This window comes from Lotus japonicus, chromosome 6 (genome assembly GCF_012489685.1).
Source record: "Lotus japonicus ecotype B-129 chromosome 6, LjGifu_v1.2".
NCBI lineage: Eukaryota > Viridiplantae > Streptophyta > Magnoliopsida > Fabales > Fabaceae > Lotus > Lotus japonicus.
The window spans coordinates 61949184-61972454 of record NC_080046.1 but is presented as its reverse complement, the minus strand read 5'-3'; the positions used below and the strand labels follow the sequence as shown (position 1 = coordinate 61972454).

General features: G+C 35.2%; 2 protein-coding genes across 2 annotated transcripts; one reads left to right on the top strand and one right to left on the bottom strand.

The window, feature by feature from the left end:
• Positions 1 to 681: 681 nt before the first annotated feature.
• On the bottom strand, positions 682 to 2354 carry LOC130726746 (S-adenosylmethionine decarboxylase proenzyme 4-like). Its single transcript, XM_057578050.1, has one exon. It carries the CDS (start codon positions 2012 to 2014, stop codon positions 968 to 970), a length of 1047 nt encoding a protein of 348 aa, XP_057434033.1. The 5' UTR covers positions 2015 to 2354; the 3' UTR covers positions 682 to 967.
• Positions 2355 to 20653: 18299 nt separating this feature from the next.
• Positions 20654 to 22548, top strand: LOC130726450 (S-adenosylmethionine decarboxylase proenzyme 4-like). Its single transcript, XM_057577709.1, has one exon. It carries the CDS (start codon positions 21092 to 21094, stop codon positions 22136 to 22138), a length of 1047 nt encoding a protein of 348 aa, XP_057433692.1. The 5' UTR covers positions 20654 to 21091; the 3' UTR covers positions 22139 to 22548.
• The last annotated feature ends 723 nt before the right edge of the window (positions 22549 to 23271 follow it).

Below are 23271 nucleotides of genomic sequence, written 5' to 3'. Positions count from 1 at the left end.
CTCTGGATTCGAACTCTGGACTCTTCACCTTCATCTCACTCAACCCTTATGCCTCAAGCTCTTTACCGCCTGAGTTATCCTACAAAGTTGATCGTGCTCACTCCAAATTATTAAAGAAACGTTCTGGACCTGTGCTTCTAAGTTCAACAAATAGTTTACTAGGTTACGTTTTTCGATAATTGCATGTTTGATTTTTTTTGTTTGAAACCATATATATCCCCCAAAAGAATAATCTTGTTCAAGTTGGATAGAACCATTATGAGTAACAAACGTCTACTACAGCGATTTTGCTATCAAGTTGAAATGGTTTTCATATATATCTTCTCAATTTTCATCAACTTGAATGCACATAAGACCATCAAGCTGCTGGTTAATACAGAGAGCTAGTGTTCTTCCCAATGCCATCCTCACCCTAAAACAGAAACGAAGAAAAGCCATGGAATAAACTATGTTCTAGAACTAGCTCACTGCAGGTCACTGTCTTTGTTTTCTCCTTAATCTAGTTCTTCAAATTTGTTTATAAACATTATCATGAGGCATGCATGGATCACTTCAACATATTTTACTGTAGTGTACCACTTTGTATAGGCACTCTTGCTCGTGAGAAGCTAAAATTATAAACAAATCATGGAGGACAAAAAAAGTAGAAAAACAATGAGAAGAGAAAGGTAGGATAAGAACTAAGAAGAAAATGAAAGTTGAATTTAAACCTCAACAATGAACAAGAGCACTTTTATATCCACTACACAATGCATCTCAAAATTCTTAGGCGTGACAAACCTAAGTGGGGTGCATTATCATAATCAGTATCCCAAGTTCCCAACCTCCATCACTTTCTTTTCCCGAACCCAACTTGTTCTAACTTTCTAAACAAGTCAACCCAACAATATTCATCATTGACCTTAACCAATCACATTATGCCACGTATACACACCACTAAAATTCTCAACTAAAACTATCTTCTTTTCTATTCACTTTTCCGGCGAAGAGCCGTAAACGTTTGAAAGACAACACTACCTGCTGCCGGAAACTGATCCACCGCAAAACTCCTGCATTTCAACCCCATTGGCTCCACCGCACCCGCCACCACCTTCCTCCACGCCTCATCACCGCAGCCACTGGTTGTCGTTGTGGACACCGACATAGTCCCTGGCCGGAAAATCTGAACCACCTTCCTCAACATGTGAACCATGTTTTCGTTCATTGACATGGACCCTGCGCATTCGAAGCTTGCATAGCTGTAACCATCTTCAGGGGTGACGTGAATGGTGGAATACCAATCCTCATCCATGCTATTCATTGAGTAGCCACACGGATCAAATGCAAAATCGCATATGAGTGCGTTTCTGTTGATTTCATTGATGCCGGAGAGCTCCGTCATGTCTTTTCCGGCGGAGCTGCCGGACTTTCCATCTCCGGGACGCTGGAAGAATTTCCGGGCGAGGGTGGGGTCGAGGTCGGTCATGCAGATCTCCATGGTGTAGGGATGGCTTTCGTAGTGAAACAGGGGAGGGTTGTTTGTGGCGGTGAAAACATGCCATGAATGGGAGGAAGATTTTGATGGCATGATGGAGGCTTTTCTGAGGGACAGGTTTTCAGGGATGGTGTTTTCCAAGTAGGTGACTTCTTCTTCGAAGGAGGTGTGAGGGAATGGTTGTGATTCAGGGAAGATGAAGGATCCTCTGGTGTAGCGGCAAGAGCAGAGTGTGAGGCCTAGGTGAGTGTGAGCGTAGAAGATCAATGGGGTAATGGATTTGAGAAGCTGTGTGGTGCCACAGGTTTTGATGATGATCTTGGTTGGGTAGACAAAGAGGCTTGATTCTGATAACACATAGGCATCAAAGTACGAGTTTCCGACGGCGGAAACCACCGTGCATTGGACAGCTTCCAGAGTTGGTTGTATCATGCATTCAAAGTCAAGCTTTCTCAGACCCATTTGGAGGATGGTTGGATCATCTCCGAAGAAATGGAGCTCCAATCGCTTCTCGTAGCCTTCAAAACCAGAGTGTGCCATTTTGGGAAACAGAGGAAAACAGGGGAAAACAGGGCTTCTTGTTAATTGGTAGGGGAAGCGATTGAGGTGAGAGAATGGTGTGGGGGTGGTCGGTATTTATAGGTGTGTGTGAGTTAGAGTGAGGGTGTGAGCACGCGGGTGATGGAGCATTAGCTAGAGTGAGAGTGAGAGAGGGTGTTTAGAAGGGAGCACGCGAGTGATGGAACCAAGAATGAATCATGATTCTAGGCATAATGAAGTGAATAGGATGATGATATGCAAAGATTTTGTCATGTTTTTTTGAGCTCAATCTTCTCTTAATTCCATCACAGACAGCAACAGGAAATGGATTTAGTATCCACGCCTATTTTTTATAACTCTATTCCACACTCACCTTAATTAATCACTGTTATAGGCTCTACATAGCTTCCAATAATGCAGCACAAAATAACATTATATTTGGATATGCCTAAGCAGATCCAAATGAAACTCTTTTTATACACTTACATAGAAAATTAGAAATATGGTTATATTGCACTCAACGTTATCTCTATTTTCTTCTTCAATGAATAAAAATTTGTGAGTTTAACTTCGGTTATCGCCACAACCACACGTTAGGTAGGGTCATAAGTCATTTATAGACATACTTACATATTGTTTATTAACACAACCCTAACATGAGAATTAACACACAACTTTATGACAAGAAGTGATATTTTTTTACCAACTCACCAAATAGCCACTCAAGTTTATCTTAGCACAAAGTAAGAACAAAGCATCTTCAATATATTTCTCTTTTCCTTAATGGCTGTGGCTAGCAGCCACCATTATGAGCACTATATGACTATATCCACTTCTTTGTAATGCACGCGCACTACCAAACTAAAACACTATCTCACACTTTCACTTTCATACGGTAGGAATGGCAACAAACCACACTCACAGTGACACTAAAATAGTGCTATTTGGAACCATGTAGATAGATACATCACACACACCCTTGCATATCTATCACAGGTTAGGAAGATCAAAATTAAATGGTCAACCGTTTTGCTAAACTAAATCTTGTTTAAAAAGTCTCAAACAAATTCTCAATGAAATCCCCCACTTTTTACATCGAAAGTTTCATGCAAAATCTCAGCTACCTTAGAACTAATTGGAGGCGAGATCTTTGATAATTTGAACAGACAGAGAAATGGATTTTCCTTTTGGAAAAAAGTTTGAACTTTTGAGTTGAAACCTCCTTAATCCTCTAAAGTTTGGCCCCACTAAAAGTAGCCACCTTTCTAAACTCCATACAAGCCTAAATGCCACATCCTCTTCTTCACTTTCTTCACCCTCCTCCTTCTCATTCCCTATGCCCCAATTTCATCATAGTAATTCCCCCAAACTCATAATTTGTCCCACTGTGTGCCCCCTGAGAACCACGGTGGAAGAGCCCATAGGGTACACACATCATCTAGCATGTGTCCCAAGTCCATGGTACATGAGGGTCCATGTTTTGCTTCAAGTGTTTATGGATAATGAAATTTGAGGGACATGTGGTGCCCACTCAGCCCTTACATGCAAGACAATGGGGCATAAGTTGGGCTTTTGCCGCCATGCTTGCATGCGCATCTACAACTTTACAACCATGGATCACAATAACAACTACTAATGCTTTGTTTGATGAAGGAGAGAAAGAGAGAAGAGAGAAAGAGGGAATACAAAGGAAGAGTAGAGGGAAAAAGTGAGAAGTTGAGTAAATTTTGTAGGTTGTTTAGTATGATGGTAAAGAATGGAGAGAGAAGATTGCTCTTGTATAAAGAATACATTTTTATCCTAAAATTAACTTATTAAAAAAGGATAGTTTTAAATTAGTGAATGATATGAGTATAAATTTATAAAAAAGAACTCTCAATTTTTTCTTCTCAAAATGAGAAGATTGCATAAAAGTAATGATAGATTCACATACATATTCAAATTTTATTTAGTAGCGGTTTTTAGCCGCTGCTAATGTTTGCAGCGATTAAAAACTACTAAAAAAATGGTATGTTAAAAGTATGTTAACTAATTTTGTATGTACACAAATGATTTTTGATTGGAAAAAGTTATGAGTCATCACAATCTTGCGTCATTCTCTTTTCTCTCTTGGCTAGTTGGCAACCAAACAAGCGTGTCAAGCTCCCTGCACTCAACTTTTTTCTTTAGCAAGTCTGTCTTCCCTATTTCATCCCATACCAAATGGTGTGTAAAGTGTTTCACTATTCAAAGCTTTCCCTTTTAATTATTTCTTCAATATTATCCTGTTCAAATTTCTAAGTTTCAACCGGTAGGAGAACTTAGTTTGAAACTATTGCAGCATGCAGACCCTTCATGCTACCTTGGTAAGATGCTAGAACAATTGTAGTTCTATTTTCCCCGGAATCTCATTCTTGAAGTTTTATTTCCCTTTTTGACCATGAGGTGATGCTTGTGATTATCAATCATGTTTAGGTTAAGACATTCATTATTTTAGGGTGAAGGAGTGAAAACCTTATCTGATAATCGGTTTTCCATTTATGTATGCTCTTCACTCTTAATTTTCTTTTCACATCCTAACTATATTAAGCATATTTGTTATTTTGTTTGGAGGCTAATTAGGACAAAGAAGAGGCAAAGAAGCAAAACTGTCTTCTTTAACTCTGATAGGTTACTCATTACTGTTAGTTAGTTAGTAAGTTGGTTAGAGAGTGAGTGAGGACTGAGGAGAGGCTATAAGTTAGAGGGAGAGGAGAATGGACAGGGATCTAAATTGTAATCTATAGGTCTTTGGGGAGAGTCCTGGTCTCTCAAATACTAGGGAGTTTGTATACAGTTTCATATCATTCTTTCAGTCAAATACGACAGTCTTTCTTTGTTGTTCCTTGTTGGTACTTGGTACCTATCACATTCCAAGAGGAGGCTGAGAATTACATTTATGGTAATGGTAATGGTAATTTCACCTTATGATGAGAGTTTAGGAGATAATTTAAAAGGATCATGAAGATTTTGTAAACTTTTAAACTGTTAAGTTTACGACTTTGCTGTTCTAGATTCCCCTAACTGATATTCTACACATTAAAGTTTATTAGCTTACATTTTTTGGTTTCTATTTTATTTTGTGCCCCGAATATCACACGAGTTGAAGAGCAGTAGAGAGGGAGGAAACTGCTATGTGCAAGGCATCAAAAGAAGTCATAAAAGCTTTGGCGCCGAGGGGAAGCTCTTTACTAATGAGCAAATTAAAGCTTTTAGTAATGTACAATACATATAACTGTTAAGTAGACTGATACTTATAGAAGAGACCAATATTATTGAAATATCAAAAGCAACAAACCAAAAATTCTAAAATAACAAAATTATGATTATAAAAAAGTGAAAATGAAAAAAACCTAAGAAGATAGTGAGGGGAAGCAAAAGTGGATGTGACCGATCGAGAAGAAGAAAGAGAGGTTTTAATAAGAATGCATCACGTGGAATGTTTGAGAGTGGTTTGAGAGTGGGCTAGGTGGTGGTTGAGTAAGAGTTGGGCAGTGGTTGTGGAGATTGGGTGGGAGAAGAAAGGGATTTGGGTTTGGCACCCCACCTATTGGATTTGGCACCCCATGTATTCAATACGGAAATTTAATTTCCGTTTTCAAAACGGAATTTAAAATTCCGATTTGTTTTTTATATGCAATGAACGGTTGAAAATGTGCCACATATGCTAAAATACATAACGGTTTTTTAATTTCCGTTTTTTTCGTATTAAAATCGGAATTTAAATTCCCGTTTTTAATAAAGTGGGGTGCGAAACCCAATAGGTGGGGTGCCAAACCAAATTCCCATATTCCCGAGAAGAAAGAGGTAAAAGGGAAAGGGGAGGAGAAAGATCGAAAGTGATTAAAGAAAATTTAGAATAACAAAAATGACGTAAAAAGCCCACGTGGAATGTTTTTGTGAGCACCATGCCATTTCTTGTATTTATTTTATTTAAATTATTTGACAAGGACTAAAAGTCATTAAATAATTATTGGGACATATTTGGATTTAATCCTATATATCAAGAACTTGAAACATATTTAATCCTTATTATTATTATTATTATTTTCATAGCGAGTAATTACTTTTCGTAATATTAATATTTTCTATACATATATGTATTTAATTTTATGTATTTTTAATTCATTGGAATTTTTTAAGAAAAATATCATTTGACAACTTATTTAATAAGTTAGAATTTGTAGTTCTAATTTGACTTTTTTTTCCCCAAAATTGATACTTAAGAACATTAAAAAACACTAAAGTCTCTTCTATTTTGGCTTAAATTAGTAAAGGTCATCATCGAATTAGGGTTCCATGTTATTAATATATAATAAAAAATTCCTATCCTACAATAGTATCACATCCGCACAATACAAGCAGTTCACATAGTATCATCTATCATGCGATAGACTTAATCCAATAGAATTGAACATCAGAGTTAGTATAAGCGAGAATCAAACATGTACTACATAAATCAATCACAGAGCTATAATAAATATTTTTTCATTTACCGTCAATGCGTTAGAACGTTGGTTGGTGCATACTTGAACAAAATTGACTTACTAATGATATTTTTTCCTTAAAATTAATTAAATTTGAAATATTATTTATATTAATAACATAAAATATTATATTTTTATTTTAATATCCAATGCTTTTACAACATTTAACTATGTTTTATAATTTATATTAATATTAAATTTTATAATAAATATTTTTCCATTCTTATGTCATTAAATTTTTTAAATTTTTTTCTTTTTTTGGGAAAGACAATTTTGACAATTTGATGTGGCAGTAAAAACCAATGTTTATCTACTTTCACGTTCCCTCATCCTCTCACCAATTTTTCAACTATATAAAGACATCCTAACTCAGTTCTGACCCACAACAAAATGTTCTTTATACATACATTCATCATCATCATCATCCGTTTTTTCTTCTGACCTTTTCTACTCTTCTCTATAGTAGGCCTGTCCATTTTTTGTGGCCCGTCTGAAACCCTCAGGCCTGCTGCAAAAACAAGGCTTTTCAAGCTGGGCGGTTCGATTTGCGGGTTTGACCAGTGGCAAAAACCGGTTTATAGTGGTTTGGATTGGTCGAGTTTGATTTGACCTCGGAACCAACTGAACCAACTCTGATAACAAACAAAAAAAAAACAAGACACCTCAGACAAGGCCCAATCCAACCTTGAACCCAAAGCCATTGTTCCAAAAAAAAACCAAAGTCATATAAATACTCACATTCACCTATTAACCCTAAATCTTCAACCTCTCTTTAGCCTCGCTCACAAACCCTAGCCGCCAACCACCTCTGAAACTCCACCACCATATGCATCTCTCTCTCAGACTCTCAACCCTTAGCCTCCACTAACCTTCAGCCCCTCTCTCTCTCAAGTATCTCAATCTCTCTATCAATCTCTATCTGCCGCCGCCGCAAACCCCACCTCCATGTTCCTCCCAAACCCTACCCTTCTAAGCAAATTGTAACCGCCCCAACATCCATCACAACCTTTTATTCTCACATTTCTCCTCCACGACTTTAACCTTCAACCACCGAACCCAAAAACCACCGCCATCGCACCTCGACCCTGCCATCACAAAACCACCGCCGTCGCTTCTCAAGCCAGATCCGACATCATTCACGCTGTCACCACCTCAATCGTTGAGACCGGGATAAGGAATCCCTCAAGATCCGAAAGATGATCAAGTCTCACTACGTCTCTGAACGAAATCGCAGGTATCCCCACCAATCATTTGATTTTGAATATGCTTCATGTAGCACCAACGATATGAGAGAGGGAAGGAGCTTGATTTGATACACTATTATGGACGATTTAATTGTATCATTTGTTTATATTATGGATTTGATATAATACACTCTGTAAATGAACTTCTTGTACCTCTCAGTTTCTTTCCTTTCATCATCTTAGAGTCTCAGTTTCTTTTTTTTTTGTTTAATTTTATGGATCAACAACTGTAATCGACCGATTCAAACAACCACCCGTCGAAGCCGAACCCGACGTGACCGTGGCCTCTGAACTGACGGTTGAAGGCCAGGATTTTTGGTGATTTTCACCCGACGAAACCGACGTCGGCGGCCCGAAATCGACCATAACCAGCCGATGGACAACCCTACTCTGTAGGTACCTTCTTCATACACAAGCACACATACACTCTTGTTGTTTTTACAGGTGGTTGCATGGAAGCTTTGGTTCGGTGTCTATAGGTTGATTTTGGTCTTTTTTTTTTCTTTTACTTTTATTACCCCCTTCGTCTCACTTATTTATTCTCTCTTTTTCCTGGTGCATGTTGCAGATTATCAGGTGAGTGTTTGCATAATTCCGATCTTCGAAGCTCACTCATAACCGCCTGTAAAAACTTTCTCTAGTAAATTTCCTCTCTTTTAGTTGTATGTGAGTGATTTTTGTTTTCGATCTCTCAAACAATATAGGTTTTTTTTCCTTTTAGCTTTATTACCCCTTTCATCTCATTAATTTCTCCTCTCTTTTTCCTGTTGCATGTTGTTGATTACCAGGTGAATGTTTGCATAGTTCAGGTCTTCGAAAGTTCACTGAGAATGGCCTCAAACAACTGTCTCTGGTAAGTTTTCACTGTTTTTGGTTGTATGTGATTGATTTTTATTTTCAATCTCTTATTCTATATGAGTTTTCCAGAAAATTGAGTAGATGAGAGAAAACTATAACTTTTAATCTGGTATTTTTTTTTTCATGTCATGGGTTTGCAATTTCAAAAATGATGCTTCATTCTTGTTTCTGTTTTGAATTCTTCCAATTTTCTTTTTTCAATGACTTGGAATTTTGACTCTATATGCCAATGGCTTTGACTCCATGTATGTTTGCATTCTTTCAAGTTTCTAGTAGCTATGTCTTCGTGTGAATGTCCTGGCACTTTTATATTTCCAACCTCAAATTAATCTTGAATTCAACTATGTCTTACATTTGTCGTGTTTTAATTTAATGTCTATTTGAAAACTTTCTCTATCCCTAATTTAATAATGAGTTTTACCAATTTAGGCCCAAATAAAACAAACTTTAATTTTTTTTTAATGTTTTTTAGAAAAACCTCCTGACCAATAAACTCTAAATTAACCACACAAAATCAAACTTATTAAAGAAGCAATTACAGGAAATTTTATTGAAAATCATCAATGAATGAAATATACATAAAACTAAATACATATAATTATAGAAAAATGTATTATCACAAAAAATAATTACTCCTTATTAGAAAAGACATAATTAAAATATTATATTAGGTTGATAACCAAGAGTCATATATCGATAAAATAAAATTATGTAAGGGAGAATTGATGACAAAACAAAAAAAACAACCACTTTAAAAAAAGAATTGTCTTGCTACACAAAAAAATATCTAACAACTTCAACAAGCACAATGTTCTTGCATCCTACCTCTCACCTTCACGTTAATTATCAATGCAATATTTGTAAGGTACTACTTGCTCATCTTAAAAACATGTTTGGTAAAAAATCATTGGAAAATAAGCCTGCGATCAATCTCACATATATGTTTGACGTCACTTGAAAAATATATCATTATATGTTTGGATACCTGATCATTAGAAATGGAAGATACAAAGATCATTCAAAGCATCATACAATAGAGATATTTGTTATTATCAGGCAAAATAACAGTGAGAAGATCAGCTCCTTCCCTTGTAGCTTATTTTTGGCATCATGATATTATGTTTTCAGAACCTTCTCCACTTGATCAGGTCGAGCGCTCTATAATCAGGTCGAGCACCGTGGACTAAATGTATGATTGCTGAGCACTCGACCCGATCAAGTTGAGAAGGTTCTGAAGACACAATATCATGATGCCAAAAATAAACTGCAAGGAAGGGACCTGGATCTTCTCATTATCATTTTGCTTACTAATGGATCTCTTTATGGTATGATGTTTTGACTTATCTTGTACATCTCCTTTCTAGTGATTAGGCATTCAAACATGTAATGATTTGTGATGTAAGTGGCCTCAAACGTATATGTGAGACTCATCTTGGAATTATTTTCCAATGTTGTTTGACCAAGCATGTTTTTAAGATGAGCAAGCAATACCTTGCATATGTTGCGTTGATAATTAACGTGAAGGTGAAAGTTATGATGTAGGAGCATTATGTTGGTTGAAGTTGTAAGACATTTTTTAAAGTAACATTACAATTCTTTTTCAAAGTAGTTATTTTCTGTTTTGTCATCATTTCTCCCTAACATAATTTTGTTTATCGATCTATGACGGATGGTCATCAACCTACAATAATTCTATTCTATCTTTTTAATAAGGAGTATTATTTTTTGTGATATAACATTTTTCTAAAATATGTATTTTGTTTTAATTCAGTGATGACTTTTTAAGAAAATTTATCATATGACTATGTATTTAATGAGTTAGACTTTGTGAGGGTTAACATAATTTTTGGGTCAAATGGTTTTGCTTAAAAACATTAAAAATTAAAGTCTCTTCTATTTAGCTTAAATTGGTAAATCTCATCATTGAATTAGAGTTTTGTACCCTGAATATATAACAAAGTTAATTCTCCTCCTACATATAGTATCACAGTCGCACAACACAAGGAGAACGCATGATATCACAAGTTGTGCAACACAGACAGACTCAAAATAGGGAGTTCGTTTTCATGGTTTCTTTCTCCAATCTTTCTAAACCACCATTGGAGAAACAAAATCATCTATGGCAGATTAGCGACAAAAAACAATTTATCACTGAATGAATTAAAATTTCAAATCGTCATAGAGACGAAAATGATTTCCTCGCTAAACTTAAGAGGGACAATATTCCGATGGAATTTTCCTTCCAACTGCTTATTTGATTAGCATTTTAGCGACATATATTTTTTCAATTTGCGACGGAACTTATTATCCCTCACCAAATATTTAGCGACATCACTTTTTGTCACAAATTAGATTCTGTTGCAAATTATTTAGCGAGGGTTGAGGGATTTCCAATGTTTTAGTGAAAGATTTCTACACTCTCTCATTTGCTATTTTTAGTAGTGATGTCAAGCTGAGGGACTCTTGTTCCAGTCAATCCAAACAACCGTTTGGCCCATTGTCGTCCTGATTGGCCCAAATACCTAATAAGCAAGTCACTGTCAAGCAGATCAATAAGGACGAACAAATGAACAAAACTTACACTTTCTATCGAATGTTAGCTATACAACAACCTTACATAGGGCAAACAATACTTATATTATTGTTCAACCCAACATTTCAAATTGTAAGTTAAGCATTATATAAGTGTTCTCATATTGCTCTTCTAGAGTTAGAGAGTGTTCTCTCTGATTTATTGATGACTTAAGCTTCTGAGTGTCTTTTGCAAGTACCTCTCATACCGTGGATTCTTATTGCAACACACCACTGTGAACCACCACCATGGGAAAAAAAAATTCTCTACCCAAATTCTAGAAAAATTGTTGGATTGTATTTCCATTCCTATCAAATAACTAAAAATCAATTCATTTTGTAGTAGTTTTCTTTACTCTCCTTTTCTTTTCTTTTCTCTTTCTTTCCACAAACCAAAATGAGTGTTCACCACTAGAATTGGAACTGCAAGAAGTCACCACTAGAATTGGAACATGTTCAGAGATGAGCTAATTAAACAAAATGTTCTCAGTATTCAATGTTTTAAGGCTCTTTTTTAACATTGTTTTCAGAAATATAAACTACAAAGGAGGGGACTGGGGAGGGGGCCTCTTATACTAGCTAATGAGTAGCAAGAGTGCAATATGAAGCAACTAGGTTCTCTGAATAATATAATTCTGGCCTTAATTGACCCATTGTTATTAGTTGAGTATGTGCCTCCTGCAGGATACATTATTATTCACACCACGTTATGCAGATGTAATATACTCAAAACATATCAACGTTATAATGATTATACAACATCTGTATTAGGATTTATACCCCTTTCCTCATCTGTGTTAATCCTTACAGACAACTCTAAACTATTATTAATGACATACTAGAAGATTCTTGTCCCCCTCCAGATTTACCATTTGTTTTCCCAATTTATTAATATCATATGGATTAATTTCTTAATCCTATACTTGTTTGGGACATAGAGAATCTTAGCAAGGAAAAGGTTCAATGCAAAAGGCCATGGCTTCTGATGCATGCCATACATTTTGAGACAGCTATCAACTCCAGAGTTAAAAGAAATAGGACCAATAGATCAAACAAAGCAGGACAAAGAGAATAAGGTTCATGTTATGATTTGAATCTAGGATTTCTAATTGATAATATGCGCATGCCTAGTTAATTAATTGTTTTTCTCTTTTACAAAAATCTAGCAGCTACTTTAGTATTTGTTTTCTATGTCAGAAATCTAACTTAAGATTTAGTCTGGATACTATTCCATTGTTAGCTATACGTAATGAGATAACAATGTATTGGTCTATGTATTAGAACTCGTGTAAATGTGAAAGTGAAAATACAAGTTAAAACTCTAAGAAAATAATTTATTAGGAGGGAAGGGATTCACAGTTTCTCAAATAGAAGCACCCAAGATAAAATAAAAGATTTGGATATGCGGCTGTTAATAAATCTCACATTGGCGCATTTATGATTTTGAGTCGTTCAATGAAGATGGAGTGCACACACTCCGAGTTACTATATTTTAAGTTATTTATGTTGATTTAATATGTATATAATTCAATTAATTAAGATTTGACAGCGCAAAAAAATAATTAGGATTAATGGTCAAATTAGTCCATGAGTTTGTAAGCAAGTTTTATTTTATTCTCTCTAAGGAAAAATAATGTTTAGTGACGGAAAATGTCAGTATTTGTAAAAATGACCACCACTAAACGTCATTTTTCTTTAGTGAAACTAAAATCAAGCTCACTTACAAACTCATAAACTAATATAATGATTAATTCAAATAATTAACTGTGTGAATGTGATTTTTTTTTTACTGTGAATCTAAATGCTAATGATAGTGTCACAAACAAACTTAAAAATTGAGAGAACATAAAGGGATTAAGAGTTCCAAGACATAGATTATGCTACCCTTTTAACTAAGATATATGCTGATGAAAAAACCTAACCACACTTTGTTAGTTCTATTGGCCTTTGAGAAAATAAAAAATGAAATAAAATAAACGGATATGCATGGTGTTTTGAATTAGCAATAATGATACCAAAGCTTTTTCAATGTCCTAGAGATTTGCCTTTCTGAAGAGTTGTAAATAACTTGGAGTCAGGGGATGAAGAAAGATGAATTAATAAAATAGAACAGTAATTAATTAATCATATAATTAAGCGTTGTGAAGAGGACAGAAAGTTTGGAGCAGAGGGAACATGATGGCCTCCATGCTGACACGTATCCATGCCAACATGCCTAGATCTCTCACTCACATTTTCAACTGCTTCAATGGCATCCCTTGGCTCTGTTCTTAAGACAGTTCCTAAACTATCTCGTTTTAAAATAAAAAGTTTTTCAACTATCAGAATTTGGGTGATATATTTAAGTATACTGACTATATACATAATATATGTGTGGAAAAAACCAATCAATTTTAGGTTTGAAACCAGCATAAAACAAAGATAATATGTATAATTATTGTAATTTTCACCATATTTTCCCCTTACTTCATTTTCTCTTCTACTCTATAGAGCGGGGAGCAAACTGACATTCAAATTCAGGTGAATTAACCAGGTCAAATTTCAATTCTAATGGTTCGAATGATACCGTGTTTACGTCAGCACTCCCTCATTAACCCACTGGTGCTTGTAGTTGTAGACTGTAGTTGTTACTAGTAATAGTAATTAGTAATTTTTAACTGATTTGCAGTATTCAAAAAATGATTTAATAGTCAAATTAAACTCTAATTTTATTACCGAGTTTGATTTTAGTTCATCAGCGAAAAATAACGTTTAGTGAACTAAGTGTTTTTAGTGAATGAACAATTTATGTCACTTTTCGTTTATTGATATATGTTAATTTTGCCATTAGTTATTGGATGAAAAGTTAATATATAGGTCAAATTTGTTCAATTGTAAAAGTAAAGAGACTTAATTGAAGAAATTAGAAATTACAGGACTAAAACCACACATTCCTGAAGCAATAAGGACCAAAAGGGTAATTAAACCAAAAACATTTGGTAAAAAATACGAATAGTAATAAGCTATCTCTTGCATTTTTTTAAAACATTTTCATTAAAAAAATTGCAATAGTAATAATCCATGTGGTATGTTGGATGTGTTAACTTAAAAGTCTCATATTAGTTAGAGATATGGTATACAAACTATATATAACCTTTATAAATGGTAGAACAATTCTTAACTCGAGCTAATTTTTTTATTGAATTAGGTCTCCCAAATTCTAATATAGTATTAGAGTTTATCTTAAATCCATTTATTAGTGAATATCTCATACATTTGGGTCACCCTGCAAAAGTCAAGTCCTCTAAAGCCAATACTTCATCTGTCAGCTCTGAGCGTAAGGGGATGTGTTAGAAGTATTGCAGTAACTATAGATTTGGCATATAAAATTTTTATAAATGGTAGAACTACATTAACTTTTAAGCTAACTTTTGGATTGAGTTAAGCATCCCAAATTTTAACAATGTACGGTAAATTGAATGAATAATATTTTTAAATAAAAAAAACTCATCCATATCCTGCACATGAATTTTAGTGAAGGCAGTATGCTTGTAAGAAGCCATGATTGGGTAGGATTCCTTCCCTGTGCAGAGTAAACTTGTATTGTTGGAGAAAATAAACGAATAAGACAGGCAAGCAAGGCAATGAAGGTCACGCAGCACAGAGCAGAATGATGCTTGCGTGGAGCAATCAAGAGAGATTCCAACTTTGCAAGAAAAATAAACACATAATGCTTTGTTTGCATGCATTCAAATTAAATTGAAGAGGATCTATAATGATGTGGCGTGTATATTTGTATATCCAGTATCACCATCTTTCGAGATAGATTTTGCTCTGCCATTGGCAGGGCTCGAGGTCTCACATTAGTACAGAGGACTTAAAATAATTTGGTTTGGTCACTAAAAAGTTCACAACATTTATCTTGTTTGTTTCAAAAGGTCTCAGCACACCTCTGTGGAATCATTCTTGTGGGATCCATCCCTCACTCACAACAACCATCCTTCTAGATATACATTACTACTAGTAGTGCTAATCCTTGTTTATGTATGGTTTCATGTACACATTATGCAATAAGGGGAAACTAATCAAGTTCAGTTTATTAAATATGTTTTGATTACTTTATTTTGAAATTTGAAGTTTAATTTATGATTTCCTAAGAGACTTTTAAATGTTATCAGAAAAATATACTAAACATGCACTCATCCTAAAAAATTATGAAGATGTTGATACAATCATCAAGATTCTATTTTGATTAAAATTACTATAAACAGACTCATAATCAATTAACACCTTGAGTGGTGTAGAATTAAAGAATGTATATTAATAGGAATGTTATGCTAATATTTTGTTTTAATTCATTTTCATTCAACAACCTGGGTGCAGGGGATTAAAGTCCTGTTTACACTTTAGTGCACATCATGTTTACATAGAAGGAAGAAAATGTCACAAGAAAAAGAATAAGACTCATAGCTTCATAATAAACTTTTGTAGTGTTTTTTCTCTGTTCTTTTTTTATATATATATAATTTGTGTTTGGTTGTTGCATTTTCTTTACATAACTCACGCTGTTCATTATAAATGTACAATAGAGAAGTCACAAGTTGAAAAAATGGAAAGAATAAAAGGAAAACATGAAGAAAAAAATGGTTAAGAATAAGTATTTGACAAAATTTGCAAGGTGACAACTCTGAGCAACGTTGTAAAATGAGTACATCGGATGCGTTCACGTTAGATTATGCTGAACTTTAATATGTTGATCATAAATCCATAACTTCAATCTGACTGTCAAATTCAGGAGAAAATGTTTATGCGATTAAAACAAAACGTTTAAGAGTGCATGACCGTGCTGGTTTTTAGCAAGGTCGTGAATGTGTTATAGAGCATGATCGTGCTAATGTTAAAAACACGATTTATCATCTGAGAGATGGCCCAAAGCCTTTTATACTTATTATCGCAACCTTAAGGTCCTTATTCTCTAATTCTTCTTTCTTAATATTCTTAATATTCGCTTTTAATTCTAGCGTTCTCACCGCTCAATTTCCAACCAAACATTTAACTCGCCTAAATAATTAGCACATCTCTTGAAATTAGTGTAAGTGTCTTAGTTATATGGGTTAAATATTGTGGATTTATTCTTATATTCATTTTGCAATAGATTGCACTTACTCTTTGCGTATTTATTTAAAATGTGAAACTTCACAATCACACCAATAAAATTGTAACCAATAGCTAGACAATAAAAACTTGAGAAGATATGCCACAAAAGGTTAATAAAAAAGAAAAGACAAGAAAGAAATGAATGAAGTATGAACCACTTTTCATAGCTTCTTCAAAAGCACTAGGCCACTAGATTCAATGTATAAAAATTATAATGGAAGTATTTGCGAGTAATTATAAATACACTGATATTTATTTATAGTGATGTATATGATCACAATTTGTTTGTGGCTGTTAAAAATCACCACAAACCTGTGTGTTTGATATATGTTAAAATACGAAATGTGACCGTTAAAAAACCGCCACAAATCTATGTTTCTCATGTATGGATGCATGTCTGCGTATGATTATTCTTTCCAAAATTTGAGTTGCAGCTTGGTGGGTTCCTTTGCAGGCATTTTGGAAAGTTTTGTGCGCATGGTACAGTAGCACTCATAAGATGCTCATTAGAAGTCTTGTCTACGCTTATAAACAAAAATTCCCATGCTATAACCCAACCAATATCTGTTCTTTCTCAATCTCTAGTGTGTGTGTGTGACAGTTCGCTTCATGTATACAAAAATAAATATGCGCATGCAAGCATGACGGCTAAACATCACTTGCTCCTTATGCGCCATTGTCTTGCAGGTAAGGGCAGAGTGGGCACCACATGTCCCTAAAATCTCATTATCCATTAACATTTGAAGCAAAAGATGGACCCTCTTGTACCATGAACTTGGGACACATGCTAGATGATGTGTACCCTATGGAGTCTTCCACCGTGGTGATCACATAGTGGGACCAATCATGGGTTTGGGGTTTGCATTATTGTGAATGAGAAGGAGGAGGAGGGTGAAGAAAGTGAAGAGGATGTATGTGGCTTTTAGGCTTGTATGGAGTTTAGAAAGGTAGCTACTTTTAGTGGGGCCAAACTTTAGGATTAAGGAGGTTTCAGCTCCAAATTTCATACTCTTTTAAGTGGATTGTTCGACACTTTATTGAGAGTTCTATTTTCAACTCATCTAAATGGAAAATTCATTGGTAAATCTTATACTCCCTTCGTTCCAAAACTATTGTAGTTTAAGGTTATGCATAAAGTTTAAGAGTTTATTAATTGATGTGATAATTTGACTGAAACACCCTTATTTAATATGAGTTATATGAAAGAGAGAATGAAAATTATTGGTCAACTAATTGGTGAGAACTGTGATTGGTGGAAATAAGATTTACTACTTGTGAGATACAATATTAAATGAGGGCATGAATTGAAGAGAATGAGATAAAATGCTTTTGAGATGTAAAACAACAATGATTTTAAAACAAAACAAAAAAACTAAAACTACAATAGTTTTGGAACAGAGGAAATACTATTCAGTGTATTGAGTAGGAGATTAGTTTTATACCAATAATGATTCTTTCACACTTCTAAGAGAGGTGGAAAGAGGTGGAATAAGGAGAGAGATAGGAAGAAAAGAAAAAGTAAGAGAGAGAAAGTATGAGATGTGATAGATGATAAGAGGAAAGAGATAGAAATAAAAATAGGTGGAAATGAAGTGTTTAGAAAATGAGGTGTGTACATATCATTACTCGTTTTATACTATGGCTCTGAGATACATTGATTAATTAAGGAAAAAAAAATCCATCTCTTTGTCTATTCAAGTTACCAAAGATCTCACATTCTCACCAACTATTAATTCTAATATGGCTGAGATTTTGCTTGAAACTTTCTATGTAAAAAGGTGAGGGATTTCATTAAGGGATTGTTTGAGAGTTTTTAAACAAGATTTGGTTTAGCAAAAGGATTAACCATCTTTATTTGTGTCTTTTTTATTCTTGTTTAAATCACACGTATTTTCAATGAGGTAATCATGTTTGAGTCGCGTGAGATTATTATGAGCGATACAACTTTTTTCTACTAAATATTTCACACAACTGCATTCACATGGACTCGAAATTGAACCATATGAACATATGGTTAACTTAAAACTAATTAACTCCACGCAAATTAATGTGGTCTTATTTTGTTGTAAATGTGATGGATGGATAAAGTTGTGATATATTCACACTCTATCATCTCTCACATTTCATTTCCATCATATTTTTCTTTATCTCTTTTTACCGTTTATATTATAACGCATATTATATCACTTATTTCTTTCTCTATGTTCTTAGATCTCTCTAAAGTGTTGATTGAAAAGGTGTGAACATAACTTAATTCTCGATGATATGCAAGGATGTGACTGTATCTACAAGATTGCAAAGAGTAATTTTTGTGTCATTGTGTTGTGTGTGTGGTTAGTTGGGTTGGGTTGCGTATCAGAGAGTGGAAGTGTGAGTGAGATAGTGTTAGAGTTTGGTAGTGCGCGTGCATCACAAAGAGATCGATATTGTGCTCATAGTAGTGGCGATATTGTGCTCATAGTAGTGGCTGCCAGCCACAACCATTAGATTTATTGATGACGCCACACACTGCATCATTTCTACCTCTTAACTGCAAAATTTTGATTCTGAACTTACAATTTTTCATCATTGCCTTTCCCTAATCTCTCTTCACCTCTCAATTGTATCATTTTGTTAGTGTATGTATTTCCTTTGACATCTTAATTAACACTTTCTACCTGTCTTTATACTACTTTAGGGGGAATTACTTGTACAATTATTGATATAATCTTCACACTACTCGTAAATTCAAAGTCAAGGAGACCACCTATATGATGGACAAGTTAGTTTTACATGTCGGCATAGACAGGTTGCCAAAACTTCAGTTAAAAAGCACTAATTACTCCCTTTTACTTCAAAATTACTGTTACTTCTACATGAAACTAGTTCCACATCATGATCCAAATCAACTTTATGTCCAAACAAGTTATTGTGTATTTGACTTGGGGTTTGTATATATAAGAAGTGGTTAGAATCATATGAATCTGATGGTATTATAACATTGCTAACCAAAAATGTTTTAAGGGAATTTTCAACTTAAAAAAGTTGAGCTTTCATGGTAACATAATGATAAACCTTATTTAATTGTTTTTATCAGCTAAGCTTTTTAAGACTAATCACTTGGAGGGTGAAAGGATGCTGACATGGTGTTACAAGTGTGCATGCAAGCTTTGATAGATGGAGAAAACAAATTGATAAAATAATGATAATGCCACCTTGGTACATGAAACTGCATGAAGAATAAAAATGATGTTATTGCTTTTTCATTTCACGTACGGGCCTCCCCAATTCAAGGATATTCTCATTATTTATCTGCCACGCCTGATATCTTTAATTTTGGATTTTGCATTTGGTTCCTTCATAGCATAGCTGTTCTCTTAGTCTGCAAAATAATTATTATTATTCTAACACCAAATATTGGATGAAATTTTGGCACGTCAAGTTTTTGGTTAATTAACACTTGCTCTCCTAACAATAGACAAAAATGTCCCAATCAACTATGGTGTCTGTCTACACTTTTCCATTATGCAGTGGCCATTATCTGCATCAGACTGAGGGTATCTGTTCATAAACAAGGTTCCAAGTGGCTAGTCCTGTGATTTCTCATCATACTTTTTGGTAACAAAATGCTCTGTTTATCACCTAGTAACATTACATAGCTCTAATTAAAATGTTGTATTACTACTACAGAGCTCATAATTATTGTCTTGCAAAACAACGATACAACAACATCAAACTCTGGTTTATGATTATGCTTTCTATTTTATGGGAATTATTGTCATTGAAATAGTTAAGTTGAATGCCGGATTTTGACTCATGAAATCAAATTCCTTTGAATGAACAAAGGAAGTCCTATTAATTCTAAGTTTCTTTGTTGTAAAGGGTAAACTGTGCTATTAAGCTCTTGCTATGCGCGAGGTTCAGACAGAAACCGAGTACATTTTGTGATCTAATTTATGTAGTTTTACTTTGTAATTTTACAAGAGGCTGATTTCACTACTCAAAAACATGTAACCGGAAGTCAATAACCTTACTATTGGGCTGAGCCTCACCCTTAAGTTTCTTATGATATGGTTTCAACACAATTATTTCTTGTATTTCTCATCATAAGTTTAACCAATCATTCTAGTCAAATTAGCCCCCACCTATTCCTTTCAAATATCAACTTTAAACTTTAAATTAAATTTCTAATAGCAACACATAAAGCTCACCTTACATATACCAGAGAAACAGTAATGTAGAAAATAATTTTGACAATTGTAAACTAGGTTTGTTTTCTTAACCAATCAACTTTCAGTATTGTACATCTATTAAATTATTTCCTACATACGTAAAGGTAAGAGGAAATACAGAAGAGGCTTTGTTCTTATGCTTTTGTATTATTGGAAGCTATGTATAGTTAGAAGGCTAGAACAGTGGTTGAGTAGAGGTATAAAATAGGCATTATGAGCGTGAGTAGTATCAACTCCATTTGGTGTTGCTGTCTGTCTGTGAAGGAAGAGAAGATTTGAGCTCAAAAAAACAGAACAAAATCGTTGCACATCATCATTCTATTGCACTTCATTATGCCTACAATCATGATTCTTGGTTCCATCACCCGCATGCTCCCTTCTAAACACCCTCACCACTTCCTTCACTCTCTCCCTCTAACTCACACACACCTATAAATTCCAACCACCCCCTCACCATTCTCTCACCTCCATCGCTTCCCCTAGCAATTCACAAGAAGCCCTGTTTTCCCCTGTTTCGTTGCATCATCCCCTGTTTTCCCCTGTTTCCCAAAAATGGCACACTCTGGTTTTGAAGGCTACGAGAAGCGATTGGAGCTCCATTTCTTCGGTGATGATCCAACCATCCTTCAAATGGGTCTGAGAAAGCTTGACTTTGAATGCATGATACAACCAACCCTGGAAGCTGTCCAATGCACGGTGGTTTCCGCCGTCGGAAACTCCTACTTTGATGCATATGTGCTATCAGAATCAAGCCTCTTTGTCTACCCAACCAAGATCATCATCAAAACCTGTGGCACTACCCAGCTTCTGAAATCCATTACTCCATTGATCTTCTACGCTCACACTCACCTAGGTCTCACACTCTGTTCTTGCCGCTACACCAGAGGATCCTTCATCTTCCCTGAATCACAACCATTCCCTCACACCTCCTTCGAAGAAGAAGTCACCTACTTGGAAAACACCATCCCTGAAAACCTGTCCCTCAGAAAAGCCTCCATCATGCCATCAAAATTGTCTTCTCATTCATGGCATGTTTTCACCGCCACAAATGACCCTCCCCTGTCTCACTACCAAAACCATCCCTACACCATGGAGATTTGCATGACCGACCTCGACCCTATCCTCGCCAGGAAATTCTTCCGGCGCTCCGGAGATGGGAAGTCCGGCGACTCCGCCGGAAAAGATATGACGGAGCTCACCGGCATTGATGAGATCAACAGAAACGCGCTCATATGCGATTTTGCATTTGATCCGTGTGGCTACTCAATGAATGGCATGGATGGAGATTGGTACTCCACCATTCACGTTACCCCTGAAGATGGTTACAGCTATGCAAGCTTCGAATGCGTGGGGTCTATCTCCATGAATGAAAGCATGGTTCACATGTTGAGGAAGGTGGTTCAGATTTTCAGACCGGGGACTATGTCGGTGTCGACGACGATGACAAGCGGTGGCTACGGCAATGAGGCGTGGAGGATGGTGGCGGGCGCGGTGGAGCCGATGGGGTTGAAAGGCCGGAGTTTTGCGATGGATGGGTTTCCGGCAGCCGGAAGTGTGGTGTTTCAGACGTTTACGCCTCTTCGCCGGAAAAGCGAATAGCGACTAGGAACTCAAATAAGAAAAAAAAAATAGCAAAAAAAAAGTTAGGGTTCTAGTTGAAAATTTTAGGGGTGACATGGAGTGATTGGTTGCTAATGATGATTAATATTCGGGATTAAGATATCTATCTCAATTTGTGTCTTAGTTTAAGCTAGAAAATTAGACATCATTTGAGAACAGATTATCTCAATCCGAATATTGGTGGGTTGACTTGGTTGGAAAGTTAGAACAAGTTGTTATTGATTTTGGATGAAATGAAAAGTGGAGAGTGAGAGTGGTGGAGGTTGGGATTCTGGGATCATGATGATCATGATAATGCACCCCACTTAGGCTTGTCACGCCTAAGAATTTTGAGGATGTGTATGTAGTGCTCTTGTTCTTGAGGTTTATAATCAACTTTCTTAGTTTCATTCCTTTTTCATCAACCTCTTTGTCTTTTCCAATGTTGCTGTTCATAGAAATTTGTAGCTTTCTCACGAGACACGAGTGCTGCACACAGTGAACTACTACAGTAAAATTGATTCCAAGGGATCCATGCCTCATGATATTGTTTATAGACAAATTTTAAACAACCAAATTAATTGACACTTTTGGCGCATTTTAATTTCACTTGATACTTCTCAATTATTCGAGTGGGAGGCACAATGCTTTGGTTTTTTTTTTTTTTTTTTTTTTTTATAAGTAAAATTTGTATTATCACAATGCTCAGGGATCAGAATGCAAGTAGGAGCAGCAAGCATTAGAGTTGTAATATCACAATTTTGTTCTGCGCGAGTTTTTCTCTAAATATTGAGAGGATTAGGTAATCTGTTTCAGAAAAATACTAAAAGTTATGATATGAAATACAAGAAGTGGAAGTTAAACTCATTATACAATATATGAATACTAATTGAGCAGTGGCGGATCCAGGACCCCGGGGTCAGGGGTTCAAATTTTTCAAATGAACACATCGATAAAAATAGTGAGATTTATACAAAAGAAAGAGAGAAAAAAACAAGGCATACGTTCACTTCTATTCATAATTTTTCTGATATCAGGTCCATATATAAAAACATGAAAACCATAAAGGATCATGGTTCTGATTATATCTTCTCGCCATAGACTATGCAGCTAAATATAACCTCCACATGAAA

Excerpts from the sequence above, each read along its gene's own strand:
- LOC130726746 (XM_057578050.1), bottom strand. The coding sequence starts at position 2,014 with ATGGCACACTCTGGTTTTGAAGGCTACGAGAAGCGATTGGAGCTCCAT.
- LOC130726450 (XM_057577709.1), top strand. The coding sequence starts at position 21,092 with ATGGCACACTCTGGTTTTGAAGGCTACGAGAAGCGATTGGAGCTCCAT.